The sequence below is a fragment of the Quercus suber genome, unplaced genomic scaffold (assembly GCF_002906115.3).
Source record: "Quercus suber isolate HL8 unplaced genomic scaffold, Cork oak 2.0 scaffold_18, whole genome shotgun sequence".
NCBI classification, from domain to species: Eukaryota; Viridiplantae; Streptophyta; class Magnoliopsida; order Fagales; family Fagaceae; genus Quercus; species Quercus suber.
In genome coordinates, this window is record NW_027069483.1 from 1591145 (window position 1) to 1614466 (window position 23322).

A 23322-nucleotide genomic window follows, 5' to 3' on the forward strand; every position below is an offset into this window, starting at 1 on the left:
AAACTCAGGATGAGGATTTTGAAAAGTATGAAGAGTGCAACACGTTTCTCTATCGCCATTCCTTCTTTTAGTAGGTCATCTTGAATCTTGAATGTTTAGCGAATCAATCATAATTAGTCGAACGGTTCAAGGCTTATCTTTCTATTCCCTTTTCTGGTTGTAGCTGATCTTACTGTTCCCTTTCCAGTCGCCAGTCATTGATCGAAAAAGCCTGTAAATTCCATTTCCCTCCTCCCTCACCTCTCCAGAAACTATGCATGGGGTGTGGTCCAGGATAATTGAAGAGTAGTTGTGACTTTTGAGAGTTGTAGAAGTGATTAGAAATTTAGAACTATCAGCTAGAGCACATGTATCTAACTGAACCTAATTTTAGTCAGTAAATTAATGCCCAATCTCTGTAGTTGACTCAGCAATGTAGATTATTTTATTAAGGCTCATACTTCGACACCCAAACAAATGTTGCAACGAATAACACACTTAGCAAAGCAGTAATACTGCAATTTCATGCATGCTGATTTACTAGCAAGGCGTGACTTTCACTAGCTACAACCAGATTTCATACATAGGCACTCAATATTACATGCACAGGACTTGCTTTGAACTAATAATCACAGAGAGAAAGAGAAGAATGTAAAGCCAGAGACAAAATTATCTTATAAACAACTTATGGTTCAAATGAGCAGAGCAAATCTGCTGGACAGTAATTACAGCCACATTTTCCTTCAGAAATTAACCTTTTCTTGTATTAGGCATAATTACCCTGGTTTATCCAATAGCATAGACTCCCTCCCTACCCAGATGACAGTAGTTTGAAACCTGGCTTCCCCTTTTACTGAGGGGGACTAATGCCATTTAAGCCAAAAGGCTTGGCTAAATAAACTATCTTGATATTTCACAAAACTCCAATTAATGTAGAATTTGTACAATCACTCACTCAGACATAATTGGTATCAAAAAATAATAATTAGAAGTTGGAGCCGTTTCGTGAACCTAGCTTCCATATCTTTATCATACCATCATCACTTGCAGTAGCTAGTAGCCATTTCCTGATGATTGACCAAAAAAAAAAAAGTTATTACAGATTGATGAGACTTAAATGTCCATGGTAAATTGACAAATAGAACATTTTTATGCTTGGCAAGACATGTTGACCTGTACATAGTGAAGCCAGTTCCCATATCTTGACCGTACCATCATCACTTGCAGAAGCCAATAGTTGTTTTTCCTAATATAAAGGAAAATGTCAACACAGATAAATGAGACTAAAACAGTAAACAGATGAATAGAATGCCTTTTAAGCACGGCAAGATTTGGTTACCTGATCTATCAAAATATCAAGAAAATGTTTTAGTTCACAAACAACGAAATTATTAGTATATTTTGGGCACCCATAACCCATTTACCCACTGGATTTCATCATGTGGGAAGAAGATTTTGTAGCTATGTGAATGGGATTTCAAGAAGAATTTGTGGCCATGTGAATAGGGTTGCACTTGAGATTTACTAATAAGAAATCTTACCCCAGGGCTCCATTGCACTGAATTTATATCCATGCCATGTGCCTTTTCCTCCTTCAGCAGCAACTTATACGAAGGTCCATCGACCTGTAATAAAAGCAACAATAGAGTTGATAATCTCAATTGGTAGTTTCAAACTCCATAAGTAAAAAATCAGGTATATAGAATTTCGAAGAATTTCTAAAGGTTACACTACACAATCTGCTAAATTGGTTTTCTCAGACTTAGAATAAAATCCCACCCCCCCCACCCCCCCCCCCCCCCCCCAACCACTTTTTTTTTTTGCTGATAAGTAATAGGTTTTATTGATATCAAAAATGGAACACCTAGTACATAGGGCGTGTACAAGGGGTCAAACAATTCAAGTACAAAAATCCCCTTGAAAACTTCATAAAAGGTCAATAAAAATTTCACACTTCCATTTTAAAAGACCTATGAGAGAACCTCTGTGCAGGTGTTAGTGTAAGTGGATAAACATTAATGTTGTCATCAAGATGTTAATTTTAAACTCATTCCTCCAACTGACATGACTTCCAACAAAATAAATTGACAAAGAAAGTTCCCTGTTGCTCATCTCTACAAAGGACATATGTTTCATTCTAGAAAATTAATTTAAATAAGAATATCACTTGCAGGTACAGTTTTTCATGTTCTAATAATTGACACTAATCTCTATTATTGATTTTTTATTTATATATATATATATATATAAATATTAAAAAATATATAAAAAAAAACACATTATATGTATGTCTCAGACATATCCACAAGGGGTTCTATACATGGACCTTCCAAGAAATCATAAAGTTTTTGCAGGGATACTAACATAAACATCCCAAACAATTTTTGATTAGTAAGTTACACAAGCACCCAATGAATCGTGAACCCACGACCTACCCTCCACTTTACTCTTAACAAGGAAAGGAGATTCAATTTGAGCTTGAGCTCATTGGCATAAACACCCCCAATGAAGGGGGGGCGGGAAATAAATATTCAGATCACATAATCTAGAGGATCTTCTCCCCTAAAAATATAAAAATAATAATCCTCAGCACACATGGAGGCTAATATGTATCAGGACAGTGGAGATCAATGCCCATTAATTATATCCATTTTAGAAACAATGATGATAATGTGGCATTGTCAGTAATAATGTCAATAAATAATAGCATGTAATGAAAAAGGTGAAGGGATATTATTGAATACCAAACCATCTTTGTCCTCCACAAAAAATCGTATGGCGTCATCAGCTGCTCCACTTGCAATAATACCCTCACTGTCATATTCACAAAGAGAATATAATTAACTCATGGTGGGACAACTTTTTTTTGAAAAATAAACAAATAAAAGGAAAGAGTACGACTGCCTCATGTAGGAAAGAACAACTTTTGTTAAGTTCACTCAAACCCCACTCCACATACACACACATATAATGTATGGGCATACAAATATATGTACTTATGTATGTATGTAGCATTGTACATATTTTGATTGAATAAGATGAATGTAACCAAACCAAATTGAGGGCTAAGTCAATACAACAGTCCCCCCACCCCCCCTCTTTTATATGAAAGAATGTTAGCTAAAGTTAACTTGAGTATTATATAATATCTAATCTTTCTTATATGCTATTTGAACTCTTAAGAGGCCAAACAATTGTGATGGTGGATAGGATGATGGTGATAAGTTAATATCCTTCAACACAAAAATCAAGCTTTTCAGACCAAGCATATGACTAGCCCTCAAGTTTAGCATTTGAGTTTAGGAATGGTATAAACACTATTTGATGTCTTAATGACGCAAGTGTAGAAACAAACGCTTTCCTTAGCCTCTCCTTATTCCCTTTTTCTTGTGTTTGTGTATGTGTTTTGTGGGTGAGGTGGGGGTTGAGTCAGCAGAAAACATGTGCAGTCACACCCATACTATCATGGCAGAGTATATAGACAATTTACTATTTACGATTTCTGTGGAGCCGTTTGTAATGCTAATTTAACATTAAAAGGGTGAGCAGATGGGGTTTAAATCTGACAAAGGTTACAAAAATAGAAGTAAATAGACCCACAAATGGGACAATTTTTTTTCTTGTAATTACTTCAACTGTCACTACCATTTTTTTATATAAGTAAAACAATTATCAGTGAAGTTCAACTGTCACTACCTTGACCAATGAACTGAGAAAATTGTTCGATCATGATAACCTGTGATAGTGCAGAGATGTCTCCTGAAAACCCAAAAGGAGGAACCTTGTATTAGTGTTCAAATAAGCAGTCAGATATAAAAGTGTAAAAGACTTGGCAATAAGCACCGCTTTATCAAATAATACAGAATAAATAAATTTACTTCAACTCCTTTGTGATGTATGACATAGTTAATGGAGCAGTTATTATGCAAACAGCATTACGACATTGCATAATTTCTGTTCAACAGTAGATAACTCGTCCCTATGGAAAAGCATCAAGATAATATTGATTATGCTATTTTTGTATATAATTTTGGAAAAAAATGAAACAAACATTATCAGATGAAAACATCTCCTCTAGGCCTCACAGTAAAATCTTGAAATCCTGAATAACTCACTAATATCCCAAACCATGTATATAATTGCAGATTTTTTTTTCTTTTAAGCAAATAATGTATTTATTTATAAAAGCACTAATGGGATGCAACTCAAGTACAGAGGAAGTATACAAGAGAACATAAATAATTATACAGTTAATACAACTGAGTATTATGAATAAATCCAGCATAAGCCATATCCTTCTTTCTTGTTTCCTTTACAAGCATTGATTTTCTTACTCTTGAAAGTATAAACTTGTAAGAAATATATTATACTCAGCAAACATCAAATTTGTTCATAATAATAGTGACGGTGGAACATCCTCATCCCCCAGTGGCGTGTGTGTGGACAGCCTAGGGGAGAGTGGGGGATGTCACACCCATGCACATCTGTGTGTTTGTGAAGTTCAGAACAACCTAGCTTCAAAATACTAGGTTTTTCCTATCACAGACGAGAAGAAAATAAATCCAATCACACCTAGACATAATATTAGTATCAAAAGGCAACATGGTGGAAGGGATGGAGATTCAGATTCATATATAACAAGTGAATTCCTAGAGAAAATTGGTTTTACACATGCTCTCTAGTCCCTGCTTCATTGCTTGGTGCTAACAGAAAGTCCATCAAATATATCTTATATTTAAGAATAGAAGGAGCTGAAGGCCTCCACAAACTGTTGGAAATACATACACACATACCCTGTACCCTCCCATTAATAGAATATCTCAAACAGTATTGTAGAAGTTCCTAAATGTGCAACACCAAACGCAAATTCTGCCGCCCCCAACAAAAAAAAAAAATAGCTAATACATATAAGGGTAGCATAGTCCTCACCAAGGAGCATAGCCATCAGCAGATTGCATACTTGTGCTGTCCATTTCCCATATCTTTAGAGTAAGATCATCACTGCAAAAATAGCGCATTACCATTTCAATTTATCTTGCCACTATAATTTAAACAACATATTTTCCCACCAATGCCAGACACATCTCTATTATTTCACCTACCTACATGTGACCATTTTATCTCCGGTTTTGTTGAAAGAAAGTGCCCAAACCGTCGAAGAATGACCACTGACATATCATTAAAACATCATTAACACTCTTACATATATATATTTGCACTCAGACAAAAATACGCTATTACACAAAGAGGTTAAGGATTCAAATGTAGATTACTTGTTAGGTTCACCTAAAGTCTGAACACACTGCCAATCATCATCATCATCTGCCCAAACCTACGAGTTATTGATCAAATCGACACGGAATCAAAAACTGAATATTCTTCACAAAATAGGCAATTCATAGACACACAAAAAAGCAGAAACACTTTACCTTAACAGTGTTATCATAGCTACAAGAGAACAAAACATCCAATGTAGGATGCCACAGAACCATCTTAACATCCTGTGAATGTCCTTGCAAAACCGAAACACACTCGTACTCGTTCCCCGGCTGCACTTCCCAAATCCAAACCGACTTATCCCGGCCACACGTGGCGAGCAGCGTCCCGGACGCGTTCCAAGACACGCTTTTCACCTCATTCTCATGACCCTAAAAACGCTAGTTAATGTACACAATTTACACAACCAATGTACAAAGTTTTTTTTTAATTATTATTATTACCTCTAATGTGGAAACACATTCGAAATCGCCACCAACGTTTTCCCAAATTGAAGTGGTGGCATCGAAGCTAGCAACGGCTAGTGATTTTCCTGATGGAGACCAAGAGCAAGATCGGACGGTTCTCGTGTGCGTGTCTTCTAAAACTGCCTGATTAAATTATCGAGTTTGATAAAAAGAGTTAGTTTTAGTGTTTGTGTGTGTGGGTGGGGGTGTGTTTGGTTACGGAGATAAGGAAATACTACCAACCTTGCAGTTCCAAGAGGAATGGGAAGAAGAGGAAGAAGAGGGAGAAGGATTTTGTTCCCAGATTCGAACGGTTTTGTCGCCGCTGCAAGAGGCGAAGACGAGAGGGGTTTCGGCGGTGCCGGTGGCCGGGTTCCAAGCGAGGCTCCACACTCTGTCGGTGTGGCCTTCGAGAGTTTGGAGTAGTTTCAGCTCGCAAGCTCCTTCGTAAAACTCCATTGAGAGTGAGTGATAAGTCTGTGAAGAGTGTGTGAAAAAGAAGTTTTTGAGATTTGGGGGTTTGGGGGAAAACTTTTTTCCGGAAATTTGTTTTTCTTCGGTTTGTTTTGTTTGTGTGCGGTGCCGTGCTGAGTGGTGAGGACGAGGACGAGGACGCGTTGATTTGGTGGTGGGGTTTGGCACGCGCGGTGACGCGTCGGAAGTTTAGGGTTAGAGAAGCGTGGTGCACTCGTGTCGTGTTTATATATGTTTGTTGTTTGAGTTCTTTTTATTGAGTTGGTGGCTGCTTTCTTTTTGCCTTTCTTCTCGTAGGCCCATGTTCAGGCGAAATTTGCGGAGTAGTTTTTTAGAAAAAAATTTGGTGCATAGCATGAGTTTGAGACAATTTTGTAATTTAGACTATTTTTAGAAGTCGAGCTTGGAAGACTCGTAAAACTCGAGTTTGTCAAATTCGAGCTCCAACCCAAACTCGAGTTTTTCAATCTTGAGTTCCAAAAATAGTTTAACTTACAAAATAGTTTAATCAGTGTGTTGCTTTCCTAAAATTTTTCTAAAATAATGCTATTTGGCAAAATTTTCTCCCATATTCCAAAAAACCCCTCCCTTCTTTCTTTTACTATTTTTTTTTTTTTTTTGTGGTAAACATAAGTTTAGGTGAGGGGAGGCTACTCCATGCCAAGTCCAAATTTTCTATCCTACTCTTCTTACTCCATTATATGCTCCACAAATTAAAACATGCAACATGTTCATCTATTTTATTAAATGCACTAAATTTATGTCTTCTATTATTTCAATTTCCTAAATATGATGGGTTATTTATTTATTTATTTTAGAAAATTGAAATAATAAAAGGCATAAATTTAGTATTTAATAAAATAGATGGACACGTGACATATTTTTATTTGTGAAGTATATAGTGAAGCAGAAATAATGTGACTGAAGATTTGAACTCCTCCATACCAGGGCCAGGGCCAGGGCAAACTGCAGGCCTCAAAGAGGACTTACATTGGACTTAAGATTGCTACCTACAAAGAAGAATTGCTGGCAGTAGGACTCGAACCTAAGTCTTTTGGGCGAAGCATTCAAGCCTTACTAACTGAACCAACCCCATTGGCATTTTCTTTCATATATTCCCCCCAAGTCTTGTGGCAGATTAGGTCATAAGGTGATTTTTTTTTTAATTATTATTATAAATTGAGGTTGGAAACTAAAGTGTGTTTAGGAGTTTATATAATAAAGTAGTATTTCACCTTTATTTCATTAAAAAAAAAAAATTTGTGGTTCTCCCACTTTTGATTAGGGGTGTTTATCCAATGACTGATATTGACCAAACCATTTGAAATCGGCTTCAACCCATCAAAAGAAAAAGAGAAGAAATTGATGGACATCAGTTCGATGATCTATAATATCTTCAAAATGTAGGCACGAACACAAAATCAACCACCTGGCCCTTATTATGGATATAAAAACTAATAAAAAGAAAAGTTCTTAAATGACATAATTTCATTTAAAAAATAATTATAATTGTAATGTTAAAAAAAAAAAATTGTTTTGATAAAGGAATAATTTTAAAACTACTTAAATAGCATCTTCATAAATAAACAGTAAGAAATTCGATTCATCTCTCTTGAATCATCACCACTACGATCCATCATTTTTCAACCCCTTCTTGCCTTTTCTCTTGTGACAAAATCCTCTCGCGATCGAACCATTTGCAATAATAGAGCCTCATTTTTTTGGAAAGCCAACCTTGTTTGTAGTGTTAAAATTTTCTCCCCATCACCCTTGCCTCCTAAATAAAATGACTGAACACATCAACAAACACCCTTCACTTTTGAAAGGGATGTTTGAGAGGGAATATTCATTCAATTTTATTTCCTTTTGCTATCAATTTATTCTTATTAAATTGCCAAACAAAATAATTGATAGGATAAGCCCATTAACATCTCTTTTCTTCCTCATTGGTTTTCCTCCTAGAAACTAGAAATGTGGATGGGTCATCCCTTCTTTCTTCTTAACATACATCTTTATTCATCAAAAAAGAAAAAGAAAAATACCCACCCACAACAAGATAAAAAGTTAATGACATTCCAAAATGTTCAACAGGAAAGCCCAATAAGCCCGGCCCAGAAGAATATTCTCATCATAAACCGGTCCATCTCTCTCCAAACCAGAAACGCTGACTGTGACAATTACTAAATCAACCTCCCAAATTCCCCAATTCTCCATTTCATTCATCGAATCAAGGCCGAGCGAGCTAGAGCTCTCACCGAACCCTAGCGAACAAGATCAAAGATTCAGAAACGAGAGCAAAAGAGAGACCCAGCAGCAAAGCCAAAATCGCCATGGATTCAGCTGCTAGAAGAAGCACCGCCGGAGGAGGCATCTTCGAAGGGCTTTACAAGGTGCTCATGCGCCGCAACTCCATCTACGTCACCTTCGTCGTCGTAGGCGCTTACTTCGGAGAAAGGGTCAGTTTTTTCAATTTCCGCATTTCAATTTCATTTTTTTTTCTGCTGAGAAATCTGATTGGAAAGACTAGGAAAATGATATTCTTTGACTTTGATGATAGGTCTAGCTTTGAGTTCAGATCCCTAACATGGTTGCGTAACTTTTTTTTTTTTTTTTGAAACCCATTAGATTGGACTATAAGAAATTACTGAATATCACCTTTGAAAGCTAATATCTTTCCCAACAGTCAAGTTGAGATTTATTTTTTGGTTGCTGTAGTGATAGGTTATGGTACGTTTCAGATTCAAAATTTTTAGTATCACTTTGTTCCAATGAGCGCAAGGCGGAGAGTGAGGTCATGGCTTCGAAACCCCATGGGTGTGTGAATAACGAAAAAGTATCTCATGCATCAGATATATACATCACCCAGTCGAATCCACATGTCATGAGAGAGGAGTTGTACATACCATATAAGATAATTATTGTCCCAATAAAAAATGTGGTTTTTGCGCTGCACATATTGTTAGTAAATAAATAGATTACTGGGAAATGAAGGTCATTTTTTGTCATTTGTGGGGATTGAAATAGAAGCTTTAAGAGGGTTGGATTACATTGAATCTCATACTGAAGTTTTTGGGTACTGGGTAATTAGAGTGTCCCGTTTGATGTTATTGCTAAAATTTTATTTGCTTCTGTATTGTCGGTTATTAAAAGAAGAATTATATGAGAAGTCTTCTAATATTTTCATAACTGGATGCAGGCTGTGGATTATGGAGTTCATAAACTCTGGGAAATGAACAATGTTGGGGTATGTCATCTATTACTATAATAGAATTTACATTTATGGTTTGTTTGCTTGCTTGCTCTTACACACTGTTGAGTTTTACACTGCATTAAAAGCTTTATAATTCTATTTTATATCAAAATTCTATTTGTGTGCTATATGAAGATACGTGGGCTTAAGAAATTATGCTTTTCTTTCCTTTCTTCTGGACCTGCTATGGTTGAGCTGTTCTGTTTGAAATGAGTTAGACTTGCTAATGCCATCTGCTGACAAATTTGTATAGATTTCTGTTAGGTACAGAACATCGTACAAGATAGAATCGTAAACCTTTTATTTATTGATTGCATTGATTTCACTCACATTCTGTTTTTTGTCTCGTTATATGATTGATTTTTGCTGTATGGTCAGAGGTTTTGCATGTCTTGATTAGGTTGAGTTCTTGCAAATGTTTGGATACTCAAGCCCTTGGTTGTACATCAGGATGGTCATGATTAGATCTTTGTTGACAAGCCAATCTGAATTGGGTTTCAAATTTTAATACAATTCAAGTTCAGATCATATTATTGAATATTAAACCAATTTTGTAGCTAAACTTTGTCCAAAAAAAAAAACCCACAACAAGATAAAAAGTTAATGACATCCCAAAATGTTCAACAAGAAAGCCCAATAAGCCCGGCCCAGAAGAATATTCTCATCATAAACCGGTCCATCTCTCTCCAAACCAGAAACGCTGACTGACAATTACTAAATCAACCTCCCAAATTCCCCATCCATTTCATTCATCGAATCAAGGCCGAGCGAGCTAGAGCTCTCACCGAACCCTAGCGAACAAGATCAAAGATTCAGAAACGAGAGCAAAGGAGAGACCCAGCAGCAAAGCCAAAACCGCCATGGATTCAGCTGCTAGAAGAAGCACCGCCGGAGGAGGCATCTTTGAAGGGCTTTACAAGGTGCTCATGCGCCGCAACTCCATCTACGTCACCTTCGTCGTCGTCGGCGCTTACTTCGGAGAAAGGGTCAGTTTTTTCAATTTCCGCATTTCAATTTCATTTTTTTTCTGCTGAGAAATCTGATTGGAAAGACTAGGAAAATGATATTCTTTGACTTTGATAGGTCTAGCTTTGAGTTCAGATGCATAGCATGGTTGCGTAATTTTTTTTTATTTTTTTTTTTGAAACCCATTAGATTGGACTATAAGAAATTACTGGATATTACCTTTGAAGGCTAATATATTTCTCAACAGTCAAGTTGAGATTTATTTTTTGGTTGCTGTAGTGATAGGTTATGGTACGTTTCAGATTCAAAAATTTTAGTATCACTTTGTGCCAATGAGCTCTCCCCTTGTAAAAAGCATGGCGGAGAGTGAGGTCATGGCTTTGAAACCCCATGGGTGTGTGAATAACGAAAAAGTATCTCATGCATCAGATATATGCATCACCCAGTCGAATCCACATGTCATGAGAGAGAAGTTGTACATACCATATAAGATAATTATTGTCCCAATAAAAAATGTGGTTTTTGCGCTGCACATATTGTTAGTAAATAAATAGATTACTGGGGAATGAAGGTCTTGTGGGGATTGAAATAGAAGCTTTATTAAGAGGGTTGGATTACATTGATTCTCATACTGAAGTTTTTGGGTACTGGGTAATTAGAGTGTCCCGTTCGATGTTATCGCTAAAATTTTATTTGCTTCTTTATTGTCGGTTATTAAAAGAAGAATTATATGAGAAGTCTTCTAATATTTTCATAACTGGGTGCAGGCTGTGGATTATGGAGTTCATAAACTCTGGGAAATGAACAATGTTGGGGTATGTCATCTATTACTATAATAGAATTTACATTTATGGTTTGTTTGCTTGCTCTTACACACTGTTGAGTTTTACACTGCATTAAAAGCTTTATAGTTATCTGGCTATTTTATATCAAAATTCTATTTGTGTGCTATATGAAGATATGTGGGCTTAAGAAATTATGCTTTTTTTTCCCTTTCTTCTGGACCTGCTATGGTTGAGCTGTTCTGTTTGAAATGAGTTAGACTTGCTAATGCCATCTGCTGACAAGTTTGTATAGATTTCTGTTAGGTACAGAACATCGTACAAGATAGAATCGTAAACCTTTTATTTATTGATTGCATTGATTTCACTCACATTCTGTTTTTTGTCTCGTTATATGATTGATTTTTGCTGTATGGTCAGAGGTTTTGCATGTCTTGATTAGGTTGAGTTCTTGCAAATGTTTGGATACTCAAGCCCTTGGTTGTACATCAGGATGGTCATGATTAGATCTTTGTTGACAAGCCAATCTGAATTGGGTTTCAAATTTTAATACAATTCAAGTTCAGATCATATTATTGAATATTAAAGTATAGTAGGATCTGACCCTGATCTTTGTGATTCACTTGAATCCTATCAGTTTCGGCCTTGTTATTGCAAATTGTTTTATTTCCCTTATTCTATTTGCAATGGATAAAAATGATTTAAGTTTTAGACTTGTTAGACTTGTGTGCAGTGTTAGCTTGGAAGAAGGAAATAAAATTTTCCTTAGATGTGAATTTGATAAAGTAGATATGACGTAAGACAGCAGCACAAAGGTTGAATTGACAGATTTAGATTGCTGGAATTTACATGGCAGTGGGTTTATTGGATTTGGTATGGCATAGATTAGGGGTTTATTGATGGAAAGGGGTTGGAAAATAGAAGGAAATAAAATTTTAATGGTAAAAAGGAATAATAGGATCTGAGGATGAAACAAAGGGGAAACTGAGTTGCCACTCTAGGAATGTGAACAGTAACCCAAGAACAAATTAGACTGTTTGTAGGTTATGGTGTAAAACCTACTATTTGTACCCTCCAATAAATTATTGCCACGTCAAGTTTTTTTTTTCTAAGTGTAACATATTATAGTTTAGGGTGCTAACCATGCATTCTGAAAGTTTAGGGTGCTAACTGCAAAGTGTAAATTGGGATATAATTTATGGTAATAAAGTGTAATTACCCCAAAATATGGACTTCTTGAAACCCTAATAAGAGGGGTTCTACTATGAAGCTCAAACTAAATAACTAAACTAAAACAAAAATAAAAAAAATAAGACTCAGTGGACCATTAGTATAACCAATGCATGTAAACCAGAAAATTGCAAGATTGCCCCTATTAAAATTAAGTAAAATTTATAAGAAGTCTGACTAGAGCTATTTAATTCCGAAAAGCATAATAAAATACAAGTCATAAACTCATAATCTACTTGCAAACGCCTTTTCAAGCTCCTAAATACCTTTGGTGTCATCTGACATGTGCCAAATTAATGTTTGGGTATGGTATTATATACCTCTAATTGGCAAAGTTGAAGTTCTATACTACTATGCAGGCCAGAAACACTTGTGCAGTAGTTATAATTTCTCATCTATAGTATCATATAATGCTCTGTTTACTTCACTAGTCTTATTGTAATGCTGCCTGCTATTAGTTATCTATTGGCTTGAATTTATGTGCATCAGTGTATAATTGAAACTTGAATATGGAGGCTTCATGTGGTGAAGCAATAAGATCAGATGCATTAAGCTTGAGCAGGCGCTTAAACTTACATGGCCAACTCTTAAGTGGAGAATCTAACCAGCTGTACCTAGGAATTAGAATACCTTACCAAATTGATAAATTTGAAACTGAAGGAAATATATTTGAAGTATATCCAGTTGACAATTAATTTGTATTCAATAGCATGTGCTAGTAGAAAATCTGCTTGACGGTTAATATAACCTGTTATAACGCAACATATAATTGCTGTTGAATGTATTTACTAGTTTTTCCTCCATATTTGATTTGATTTCTTGTTATACTGCAGAAACGTTACGAAGACATTCCAGTTTTGGGTCAAAGGCCTGCAGAAGAATGATTTTTTAAATACCTCTACTTGGCGTTTTTCAAGTCCCATACCTTTGGCAATTTGAAGCATTTATGTGCTTAGGTAGTATTTGCATGTTTGCAATAAGTGTAATATGCTTGCGCGCATTAGACATCTTTTCCAAGCATAGTTTTGGCTTTTTTGGAAGTATTGAATTGGTATAAATTCAGGATGGCTACAATGATTTCTATGAGAACATTGTATTTTTCCGTTGACTGTCTCAGTTTCTTATCAGGTGATCTGCTTATGATTGATATGATAATGATGCTGATTTTACTATAAAATGAAGGGAAATTTGTGGAACCCATATTTATATGAATGTTTTGTATCCTCTGAACTCTTTAAAATAAAAAGAAAAAGAAAAAGAAAAAGAAAAAAACAGAAACCGATTGCGACGTGAAGACAAAATCAGGTGTTTGATTTAAAGATAATAGAAGGGGGGACAATTTTTTATTATTATTATTTTTTTTTTTATCAATTAAAGAGAAGGGAAAGTTGTTAGGGGGCATTTGGATCATTGTAATGCAACACTCACATTACTAGGATAATGTTTAGTAATGTGAAATAACGATGTTTGGTTTATTTATTTATGCACAATTTTACAGTAAATTATCAATATGATTATTCTAAAGTGACTAAAGAAATCCCAAAACAAGAAATTAGCCAAATTATCTCAAAATGTTCAATATGATCGAAAGTTAAACCTAACAAATTGGTCGGGTTGATTGTGTTTGGATGACAAAATTATTAGTCTAAAACAAGTTGTGATTTTGATGATACTGACCAAGGGTTTTTGGCATAAGCAGATTGGACCAAAGATCTCTTATTCGACAATCAAAGATTTTATCTGTTAAGCTAATTAGAATCCACTTTGACATTGACCTAGTTATTTGGTCTCTTACAGGTCAAATTAACCATTTATCAACCTTTTATTTTTATTTTTTTTCACATAACAAAAAATTTGAACACACTTCTAAACTTTTTTTTATTCATACTTTTTTCAATACAAATAAAAAAGAACAAAATTAAAATACTTATTTCAATACAAATAAAAAAACAAAATTAAAAACTTAAGCTAAAAGTTGAATCATATTTAAATCTTTTATACAAATTTAATAATCAATTTTTACGGTGTACGAAAGTTAAATTATGGCTATGTTAGTTTTGCCAAAAGAATCAATTCTATAATCTTAACGTCACGAGAGTCATCCACCTTCACAATTCCGTCACTGCCATCCACACCAATCAACTTTCCAGTAGTACCACGATGCACACCAGCCATAATTTTGACCTTGTCGTTTTTCCTTGGTGCCACTACGCCCATTTCATCAGGAAGAGCTGTCATGGTTTCACCATTTTCGCTAAGAACAATCCTACAAGACCCATCCATAAGCACCTCTCTAACAATTCCAACAGCAGATTCTTTCTCTCCCAACCTGCGAACATTTACCACTATGTCTGGCATGAAGTATGGTCCTTCATTGTCACCACCTATAACAGGAGACATTGTATCCAGACCACCAGTTTCAGGAGTGCTTGGAAGATAGGAAGCTGAATTTGGAGTTGAAGGCAAGTAAGGGCTAGGAGCATTGACATAAGGAGAAGAACTACTATCATATGTATGTGAAGGACTTCCTGGTTGATACTGTGGAGTGATTCCAGGTTGATACTGTGGAGTACTCGGTGTATAAGGATTCCATGCTTGATCACGCATAGGTGTATAAGGATTCCATGCTCGATCACGCATAGGTGTTCTCATGCCATCATGAATTGGTGTTGTTCCAGGAATATTATCCCTCATAGGAGTTCGAGAAGGATGCATTGGAGTCTCACTCCCGCGATATGGGGTAGAATTATAATCAACCACATTCCTTTTTTCAGAGATAAATTTGCGATCAACTGTGACAACTTTAGTCTGGGACTCCAATTCAACCCGAACTAATGAGCCCGTTACTTCTTTGACAATCCCATGGCAGCCTTTGTAAAGAGGCTGCCGGATCATCACTCTTTTACCAACCAAATCATCATGCCCTCGAGAAAATCTATTTGACAATTGAGGATTACTGCGAGGTGGAGCACCATAATTTCTAGCACCATTGGCACGTGATCCTCCAGCAATAACACAACAATTGGCTTTAGCACAAATAAAGCCAGCATGCTCAAGGTGATGGCGATCATAGATGAACAAGACTCCTCCATATATATGTTGCACAGGGCCTTGTTTCCCTTTGCAAGGACCCGAAACGATCTTCACAACATCTTTTGTAGCTACTGTATTCTGATTCTGATCTTGCACACTGATTTTCTTATCAATCTTGAATTTGATCTCTCTCAATTTCACAAGAGAGACCTGACCATGTATGTCAGGAACTCCCATGAGAACTCGACAAGCTTCAGTACTTTCTATGCCAATTATTACACCAAAGCTCTTATTATTTAGAAGCACTAGATCATGAATCTCGTAGTCCCCAATTCTTGTGAGAGTACCAGAAGTAATTACCTCAGAGCTTTCCACAACAGTGTCAGCAAATACACGAATGTGTTCCTTATTTGTATCAGACAAAATTACGAGGACATGTTGCTCTACCTTAACAACCATACCAGTTGTACCTTCTACTGTACCAGAGACAACTTTGACATGATTCCCAGGTTCGAAACACTTACAAAGCTCTTTTTCATTCACAGAAATAGTTTTAGGAAGGCCCTTCATATCTGGTCTGATGTGAACATTGTCTTCCTCAACTTTCTCAACCCATCCTTTCAAGTTCTTGAGATCTCCCTTGACAACAATAACTGCATCACCCTTCACAAAATGCCCTTTCTTTCTATTTGCAAATAAAGTTGATAAATTGGCTTCTATATCACCAAACTTTTCAACTTCATCCAAAGTAGGCTTTATATTTTGAGAGCTGATTGATTTCATCGATACCTTTTTGTACAAGAAACCATCTTTAAACATCATGGCATCAATTTTGTCAAAATAATCTCCAGTCATTGGATCTCGACCGCGCTTTACAGTAATATTCAGTTCTCTAGCCTCATCAATGTTCATAAAACGTGGAGGAGGAACAACAACACCTCTACCCTTCGAAACCGATTTGTTTCCAACAGCAAGAGCCTGCAAGTCTATCCTTGGAATCAATTTCACAGTAACTCTTTGCCTCACATTATCAACATTCACCACCTTCGCAAGATCTCCTTTATATGTCCCATTCTTGATTCTGACCCAACAAAGATCCATTGCTTTTGCTTTGTTCTCAACAGTAAGAACATCAGTCATCTCTTTGATAGGAACAAGCTTAGGCATTCCTTTCTGGGAAGCAAATATATTGCGCAAACCTTTGCAAGCCTCCTTAACATGGGCTTCTTTGTCAGCTTCAACATAGACATAACCTTTGAGATGATCAAGAGCAATTGCAGACCTTATATTCAATTCAGACCCTTTATCAATACCCTTTTGCATCAAGCAAACAACCACTTCTTGCTCATGGCCTATCGCACACTTCACCATCCACAGCTTCGGGTCTTTAACAGAAGGCAAATAATATTGATGCTCTACTTCACCTTCTTCATCTCCTTCATACTCTTCGCGCAAAGCATATCTCTCTTGGATTCTCTTCTCAAGAGCCTCAACATCTTCTTCTTGTTCTTCATCTTCTCGTGGCAGTAATGGGCGACGATACATTCGTCTACGACGATCATCATCACCGCCATCATCTTGAAGATCTGCACCGCCATCAATGAAGTCATCCTCGCCATCCTCCTCTTCTTCTTCTTCCTCATCAGTGTCGACCTGTGCCTCGTCATCTATGTATCGTAAGCCGCTGCTCTTCTTCTTCTTCTGTTGCTTCTGGCCATTGCCACCATCAAAATCGTCATCGTCGTCGTCGTCGTCGTCGTCATCTTCTTCATCATCATCCTCCTCGGCAACATCGTCTATGAATGCCGATCTGGGGCGCTTCCTGCTCGATTTGGCTCTCTCTTCCTGCTCCTCCTCGTACTCTTCTCTGTGATGACGGCGCGACATCTCTTCTATATGTCTCTTTTCGACTGTCTCTCTCTCTCGTAAAAACTTTGTGGGTTTTCAGAGTGAAACCCTAGGTTTTTTTTTTTTTATCAGGAAACTCTAGGTTTTATAGAAAGAGGAGGGAGGCCGTATTTATATAGGAAATTGGGCTTGGGGTGCAAGTAAAGTAGTAAACGGAAAAGGTTAGTCGGTTTCCTTTTTCTTTTTCTTTTTCTTTTTCCTTTTTCTTTTTATTTATTTACTTAAGGGTTTTGTCTTATTATATATTTTTTTAAAGGGTTTATTCTTAGAAAACGGAAAAGGTTAGCAGGTTTCCTTTTCTCTTTTTCTTTTTATCTATTTCTTTATTTAAGGGTTTAGTCTTATTATATATATTTTTAGAGGGTTTATTCTTATTATATAATTTAATAATTCTGTTTAATCTGATCTCAAAATAATAGATTTATAAATAAACTAAATCTTTTTAATCAAATTACATGTGTTACTTTTTAGGGCTCACTGTCACAAGGCATTGTTAAGATTTTCTTGAATAATCATATTTTTGGTGCGATAATTACTTTACAAGTATAAATTCTTGTAATATATGAAAAGTAAGGACTAGGGTTTAAGAGCGTGTTTGTTTGGAAGTGAAATAAGATAAATTATAAGATTTACATGGTGGACAAGTGACGTGATCTACCATTTCACTAAAAAACTGCCACTTGTTTAAAATTGTTAGTTAGAAAAATTTTTAAACAGATATTAATTACTGACTCGACAATTTTAAACAAGTGAAAGTTTTTTAGTGAAATAGTGGACGAGTGACGTGGTCCACCAACTAGAGAACTCTATAATTTCTCATGAAATAGAGTTGATAGAAAATTTTGGAGAGAAAATGAGGAGCAAAAACTTTTTAGAAGGTGTTTGGTTAAGAGAGAGGAAAAGAGAAAATCTCCGAACTCACCAAAATGTTTTTCTCTCTAAGATGAGAAGAAAATGGGGAAGAGAGTGTGATTTGTTATATAAACAAAAATGCCCCAATTGCTTTCCTGGACAATGTTGGCTTTTTTTTTAATTATTTTTTCCTAGGCAACAATGATTCTTTTTATATTTTTGGGCAAACGTTGACATTTTTTTTGGCGGGCTGGGGGGGACGTTGGCTCTTTTTTCTTTCTTTTTTTTTTTCAAAGCAGAGTCTAGGGGCTCTCAGCACGGCGATCCGTTGGTAGATACGAACAAGGGGAGGATCATGAGGGAAGTACCCTACAACCCATACAGATAGAAGCCGCTCCGGGGGAAAGGCCATGTTTCCCCTGTAAAGAGTGGAGGAATTTGCAGCATGAGATCAACAAGTTGAAGAGGGAGTTGCGATATGAACGACGAAGGCGTAAGGCTCATAACTCTAAGCACTCTTCTGAGGAGTCGGATGACACCAGTTACAGGCAGAGGTCGAGAACTCCCCAGTGAGTCTTTTTCGTGCGAGGAAGAACACCACCGTAGGCGAAGAAGTAAAAGTTCGACTCGCCAGGGTCAGGGGAATGATGCCTTGAACAAGGCTTTGAATCAGGTCTCTAAGTCGCCTTTCACACGACATATTGAGACGCTAGTCTCCCTCGACGATTCCACCAGCCTGTGTTCACCATTTATAATGGTCGAACAGACCCAGTGGAACATGTTAGCCACTACAGCCAGAGAATGGCTATTCATGCAGGGACGAAGCCTTGATGTGTAAGGTTTTCCCGTCTAGCCTGGGCCGGTGGCAATGAGATGGTTTAATGGCTTGAGAACTAATACTATTGACTCTTTTGAGAAGCTCACTCAGGCCTTTGGCGCTCGCTTTATTACCTGTAGAAGGGTTGTTCAACCCTTGGGGTCGCTACTTATCCATGTCTATGCGAGAAGGGAAACCTAAAAGCCTACTCAGACAGAANATCCCTCATTAATTGATGAGTAGAACCTTTCCTGAAAAACAGCACTAGTTCTTGGACCCATACTCTAAAAATTTATGTTTGGGCTGGTTGGCTGAAAACCCACTCATATTCAGGGTCAATCCAAATCGGATCCCTACAAATATGTATAACCTAAAAAGTAATAAAGGCTAATAAACAAATGATCTTTAAACTAAAAGCAATAAACAACATTATAAATTTAATATAATGAATGTCTTTTTATTTTATTTTATACAAGATAGAAATTTTACTTTAGCATAATTTAAGTATATATGTATGTAAGTCTTCCTCTTAGAGATTTAGAGTCCATTTGGTTGGAGAGGTGAAAAAATGGGAAGATAGAAAATATTTTAATTTCCCTCCTTTTTGTTTGGTTAGTAATGGAGAGTTGATGGGTGAAAAAAATGAGTTTATATAAATTTACTACCATTGTTAAAAAAAAAAGTGATAAACAAGAAAAAAAAATCACCCAAATTTATTAAAAAATAAAAATCATATCAAGAAAATAAAAATCACGTCTACAAATCACTGTCCCAGGAAATCAAAAGAAAAAAAAATAAAATAAAGGAAGAGGCAAATGTCCCACAAAAAAAAAGAAAAAAAAATTGATTAGCATCTGCCTGTTGCGGGCCCGCCAACGGTTGCTGCGGTACTCCCTCTTCCATCGTGAGTATCACACCTGCCCTTCCTTCTTAACAGATCAAATTCTCCCCACAGACGGCGCCAATTGTAGGGACCCGATTTGGATTGACCCTGAATATGAGTGGGTTTTCAGCCCAACCAGCCCAAACAATAAATTTTTAGAGTATGGGTCCAAGAACTAGTACTGTTTTTCAGGAAAGGTTCTACTCATCAATTAATGAGGGATATTTTCGGTTCGCTCTCTGAGGAAAATTATCCTCGGCTCTCTTTTTGTCTCTCTCTTTCTTTTTCTTTTCTTCCTTTTGTTTTTTGTTTCTTTTGTTCTCCCCCCCCTTCTGTTTTCTTCATTCCTATGTTATATACTCCGTTTTTTCCCTGTTTCCATCGTACACGTGTAGTTCTTATCCCGGGAGCTTCTTTCTGTCCCATCCAGTACCTACCGGAACTTTCAGCTTAGTGGTCATAAAGCTGCTTAGTTACTGTTTAGGTATCACCTCCACATTAATGCGGCCAGAGCGTTAGTTGGAAAACATTTAATGTGGAGGTGATAGCCTTTAGAAGATATTTGCTACCTTCCCCGACGCCCCCTTAAGCTATATCCAATTTCCAGTTCAGATACAACTTGGCGGAGTCTTTCCGCTAACATGAAGGTTAGCTTGACCTCGGACTTTGGTGTCCTCAAACATGTGTTATGCCGCTGTATATAATATCTACTCGTTTCTTTCATACCACCCATTTGATAAGAATAAAACTATTTTAGGCTGTCCTCGGATAACTACGTGTTCTCGGATTGGGCCTTTGGGCCCCGAGCCCACTTCTGAGGATTACTATACCTTTTTAACTAACAGGCCCCACAGAAACATACATGTAATAGTGTGGTTTTAATAAAGTATTCTACTGCAAACAAAAGGAGAGATACAGACTTATTAATAATGGAAGAGAAAAAATTGATTAGAACAATATGTAGTGTTTCTATCTCCAAAATATATATATATATATATTTTTTTAAAAGTCGTAAATGACGAAGTTGTGCATATAAATATATAAGAATACACTTAAAAAACCGTATATATAAAGAATTTTCAATTGTGAAGATGTTAGATTTCTAATAAATTTAGGAATTAAAAGAGAAATAGGATTATTAGGAAAAAGATATGTATTAAAAAAATTATCACAATTAACGTTTAAAAAAAAAAAAAAAAACAAAACGTAAAGCTCATCGCTTAGGATGCATGTTTATCCAAAAAACTTGGAAGTTAGGACTTGGGAGAGTTCTATTAGACATAGAATTTCAAATCATATTGAAGTTAAACTATAAGAGAAATTATTATATGGTTTGGAATTAAAGAAACACCTATCCTATGTGAAATTCTAATCAATTATATATTGTTAAAAAATGTTTCTATCCAACCAAAAAAAAAAAAAAATAGCGTGTATTTTTTCCTAAAACTATTTTTTATCTATAATTTTAAATTTTAAATAAAATACTAATTGTTACACAGTCCTAATCTAAGTAAATTAGTTATCTTATCCATGTTTCCAAGTTTTTTTTTTTTTACGTGTCTTCTCATTTTAAATATAAAAAAATTCTACAATAATTTTTTTTTTTTTTTTTTTGACAAACATCATATATTGATGTTCTTCTTGTGAATTATGAATTATTAAGATTGTTGATTTTATTCCCTATAAAAAAAAATTAGTTTATTTTATGATAAAAGAAAAAAAAAATTAAGTAGAACTCTATAATATAAGTTTAAAAAAATTTTAATTCAGGAGGGAGCTTCACACTCTTAGCATGATGGTCATTTTACAAATATAAAGTTATTGTGGGGGTAAGAAACAATGGTTAGAGTTCAAGTCTTCAAAATAGAATTTCACACACATATACTATACTTAAATTAAAATAGAGTATAATTTCTATATTGTATAAAAATATATAAATCCTAATTTCAATAAAATTCTATTTTCAAAATTTTCAAATAAAAAATTATTTTTATTTAAATCATTTTGATCATTATCATAATTTTGTGTCCTAATTTAATTAAACTAACATCATACATAAAATGCTTGTACTAAGTAGATATTTGTATCACACAATGTAAATTTTTATTTTTATGTTTCATAGGACAATATAAATTAATGTGATTTTACCTTGTGCTTTATTAATTATCAAGATTGTTAATTTATTTTTTTATTTCAAGTTAAAATATTAAATGATTAAAGAAATGACTTATTAATTATTGAAATTGAGAAATGTTACATCAATAATATTTTCACAATAAATTCTAGGTGGTAAATTGTTACTAGTTCTAATTTAAATCCACAATTGTAATTATTTATATGTCATCAATAACAGCTAATAACAACCTGCCACTTAAGATTTGTTATGAAATATTGTGAATATAACATTTCTTATTAAAATAAAGACAAAGTTTAGCTCAGAACACGTTTGAAGCTTTAGGTTCCAACCTCTAATAGGAGAATGATATTTTTCTTTATTACGTGTAATCTATAAATATATATATATATATATAATTAAAGTCAAAGTTAAGAAAAATTTAATTAGATTTTAAATTGAATTCCAATTTTTGTCTAATTTTGTGCCATGTGTTGTATTTAAATTTTTTTAATTTTAGTTCTAAGTGAGTTAATGTTATGCAAAATACGAAGAGTTTAATATAAATAAACCATAAAAAACTCAATAAATTAAAAACAAAAACAAAAACAAAAACGAGAGAGTAAAACTCATGTATATATATCTATGGCTTAAAAAATGCTTAACTCTTATACGATGTATAATTTGAGGTTTTGAACTATATCGTACATAATTAGATATGCACAAGTTATATACTGGTTTCTTATTATTTGAAAAATGATATTTGTCCTTACTATTTGGCTCCAACCACATTATGCTACTGAGTCTATTGTGGACGAAAATCTAAATTTTAAATATAAAGGGTCAAAATCAAAATAATCCAAAATATAAAGGATCAAATTTACAATATAGTATTCTTGAACCCTCGGGACGTGGCTAGGGTTTTGATTTATAAGATCCAAATGCGCAAATTAATACCTCTCTTCTGCCCTCGCTCACTCTCTGTACCGCCTCCCAAAACCCTTCTCTTCAGGTCCCTCTCTCTCTCTCTCTCTCAGTCTCAATCTCAATCTCACATTCATTGCAGAAGTTCTATATAAACATCTTTGATCTCCAAAAATTGTTTAACAAATAATCTTTGTTTGCAGAGGCATTTGAAAAAGGTGTATAGCGATGAGTAAGCTCCAGAGCGATACATTGAGGGAGGTGATATCGCAAGTGGTGAACAATGCGAAGGAGAAGAAGCGCAACTTCACGGAGACCATTGAGCTCCAAATCGGGTTGAAGAACTACGCTTGACGGAGCCACTGAAACGCTTCGTCTTTCTGAGGGT

The 23322-nt window shown here is 35.4% G+C and overlaps 3 protein-coding genes across 4 annotated transcripts; 1 reads left to right on the top strand and 2 right to left on the bottom strand.

The window, feature by feature from the left end:
* Positions 1-626: 626 nt before the first annotated feature.
* LOC112027465 (protein CIA1) lies at positions 627-6418 on the bottom strand. Its single transcript, XM_024060134.2, has 11 exons — positions 5946-6418; positions 5700-5846; positions 5409-5627; positions 5253-5311; positions 5082-5147; positions 4909-4980; positions 3676-3738; positions 2724-2793; positions 1521-1604; positions 1153-1225; positions 627-1046 (listed from the first exon to the last, which is right to left on the bottom strand). Exons 1-11 carry the CDS (start codon positions 6159-6161, stop codon positions 1033-1035), a joined length of 1083 nt encoding a protein of 360 aa, XP_023915902.1. The 5' UTR covers positions 6162-6418; the 3' UTR covers positions 627-1032.
* Positions 6419-8331: 1913 nt separating this feature from the next.
* Positions 8332-13510, top strand: LOC112001453 (cytochrome b-c1 complex subunit 9, mitochondrial). Of its 2 annotated transcripts, none has more exons than XM_065760790.1 (3): positions 8332-8632; positions 11160-11207; positions 13238-13510. In XM_065760790.1, exons 1-3 carry the CDS (start codon positions 8507-8509, stop codon positions 13286-13288), a joined length of 225 nt encoding a protein of 74 aa, XP_065616862.1. In that variant the 5' UTR covers positions 8332-8506; the 3' UTR covers positions 13289-13510. The 2 variants fall into 2 exon arrangements, with proteins under 2 accessions (XP_065616862.1, XP_023889380.1); XM_024033612.2 differs by lacking the exon at positions 8332-8632 and adding an exon at positions 10121-10412.
* An 871-nt stretch (positions 13511-14381) lies between these two features.
* Positions 14382-17432, bottom strand: LOC112027415 (putative transcription elongation factor SPT5 homolog 1). Its single transcript, XM_024060087.2, has one exon. It carries the CDS (start codon positions 17322-17324, stop codon positions 14451-14453), a length of 2874 nt encoding a protein of 957 aa, XP_023915855.2. The 5' UTR covers positions 17325-17432; the 3' UTR covers positions 14382-14450.
* Between the last annotated feature and the right edge of the window lie 5890 nt (positions 17433-23322).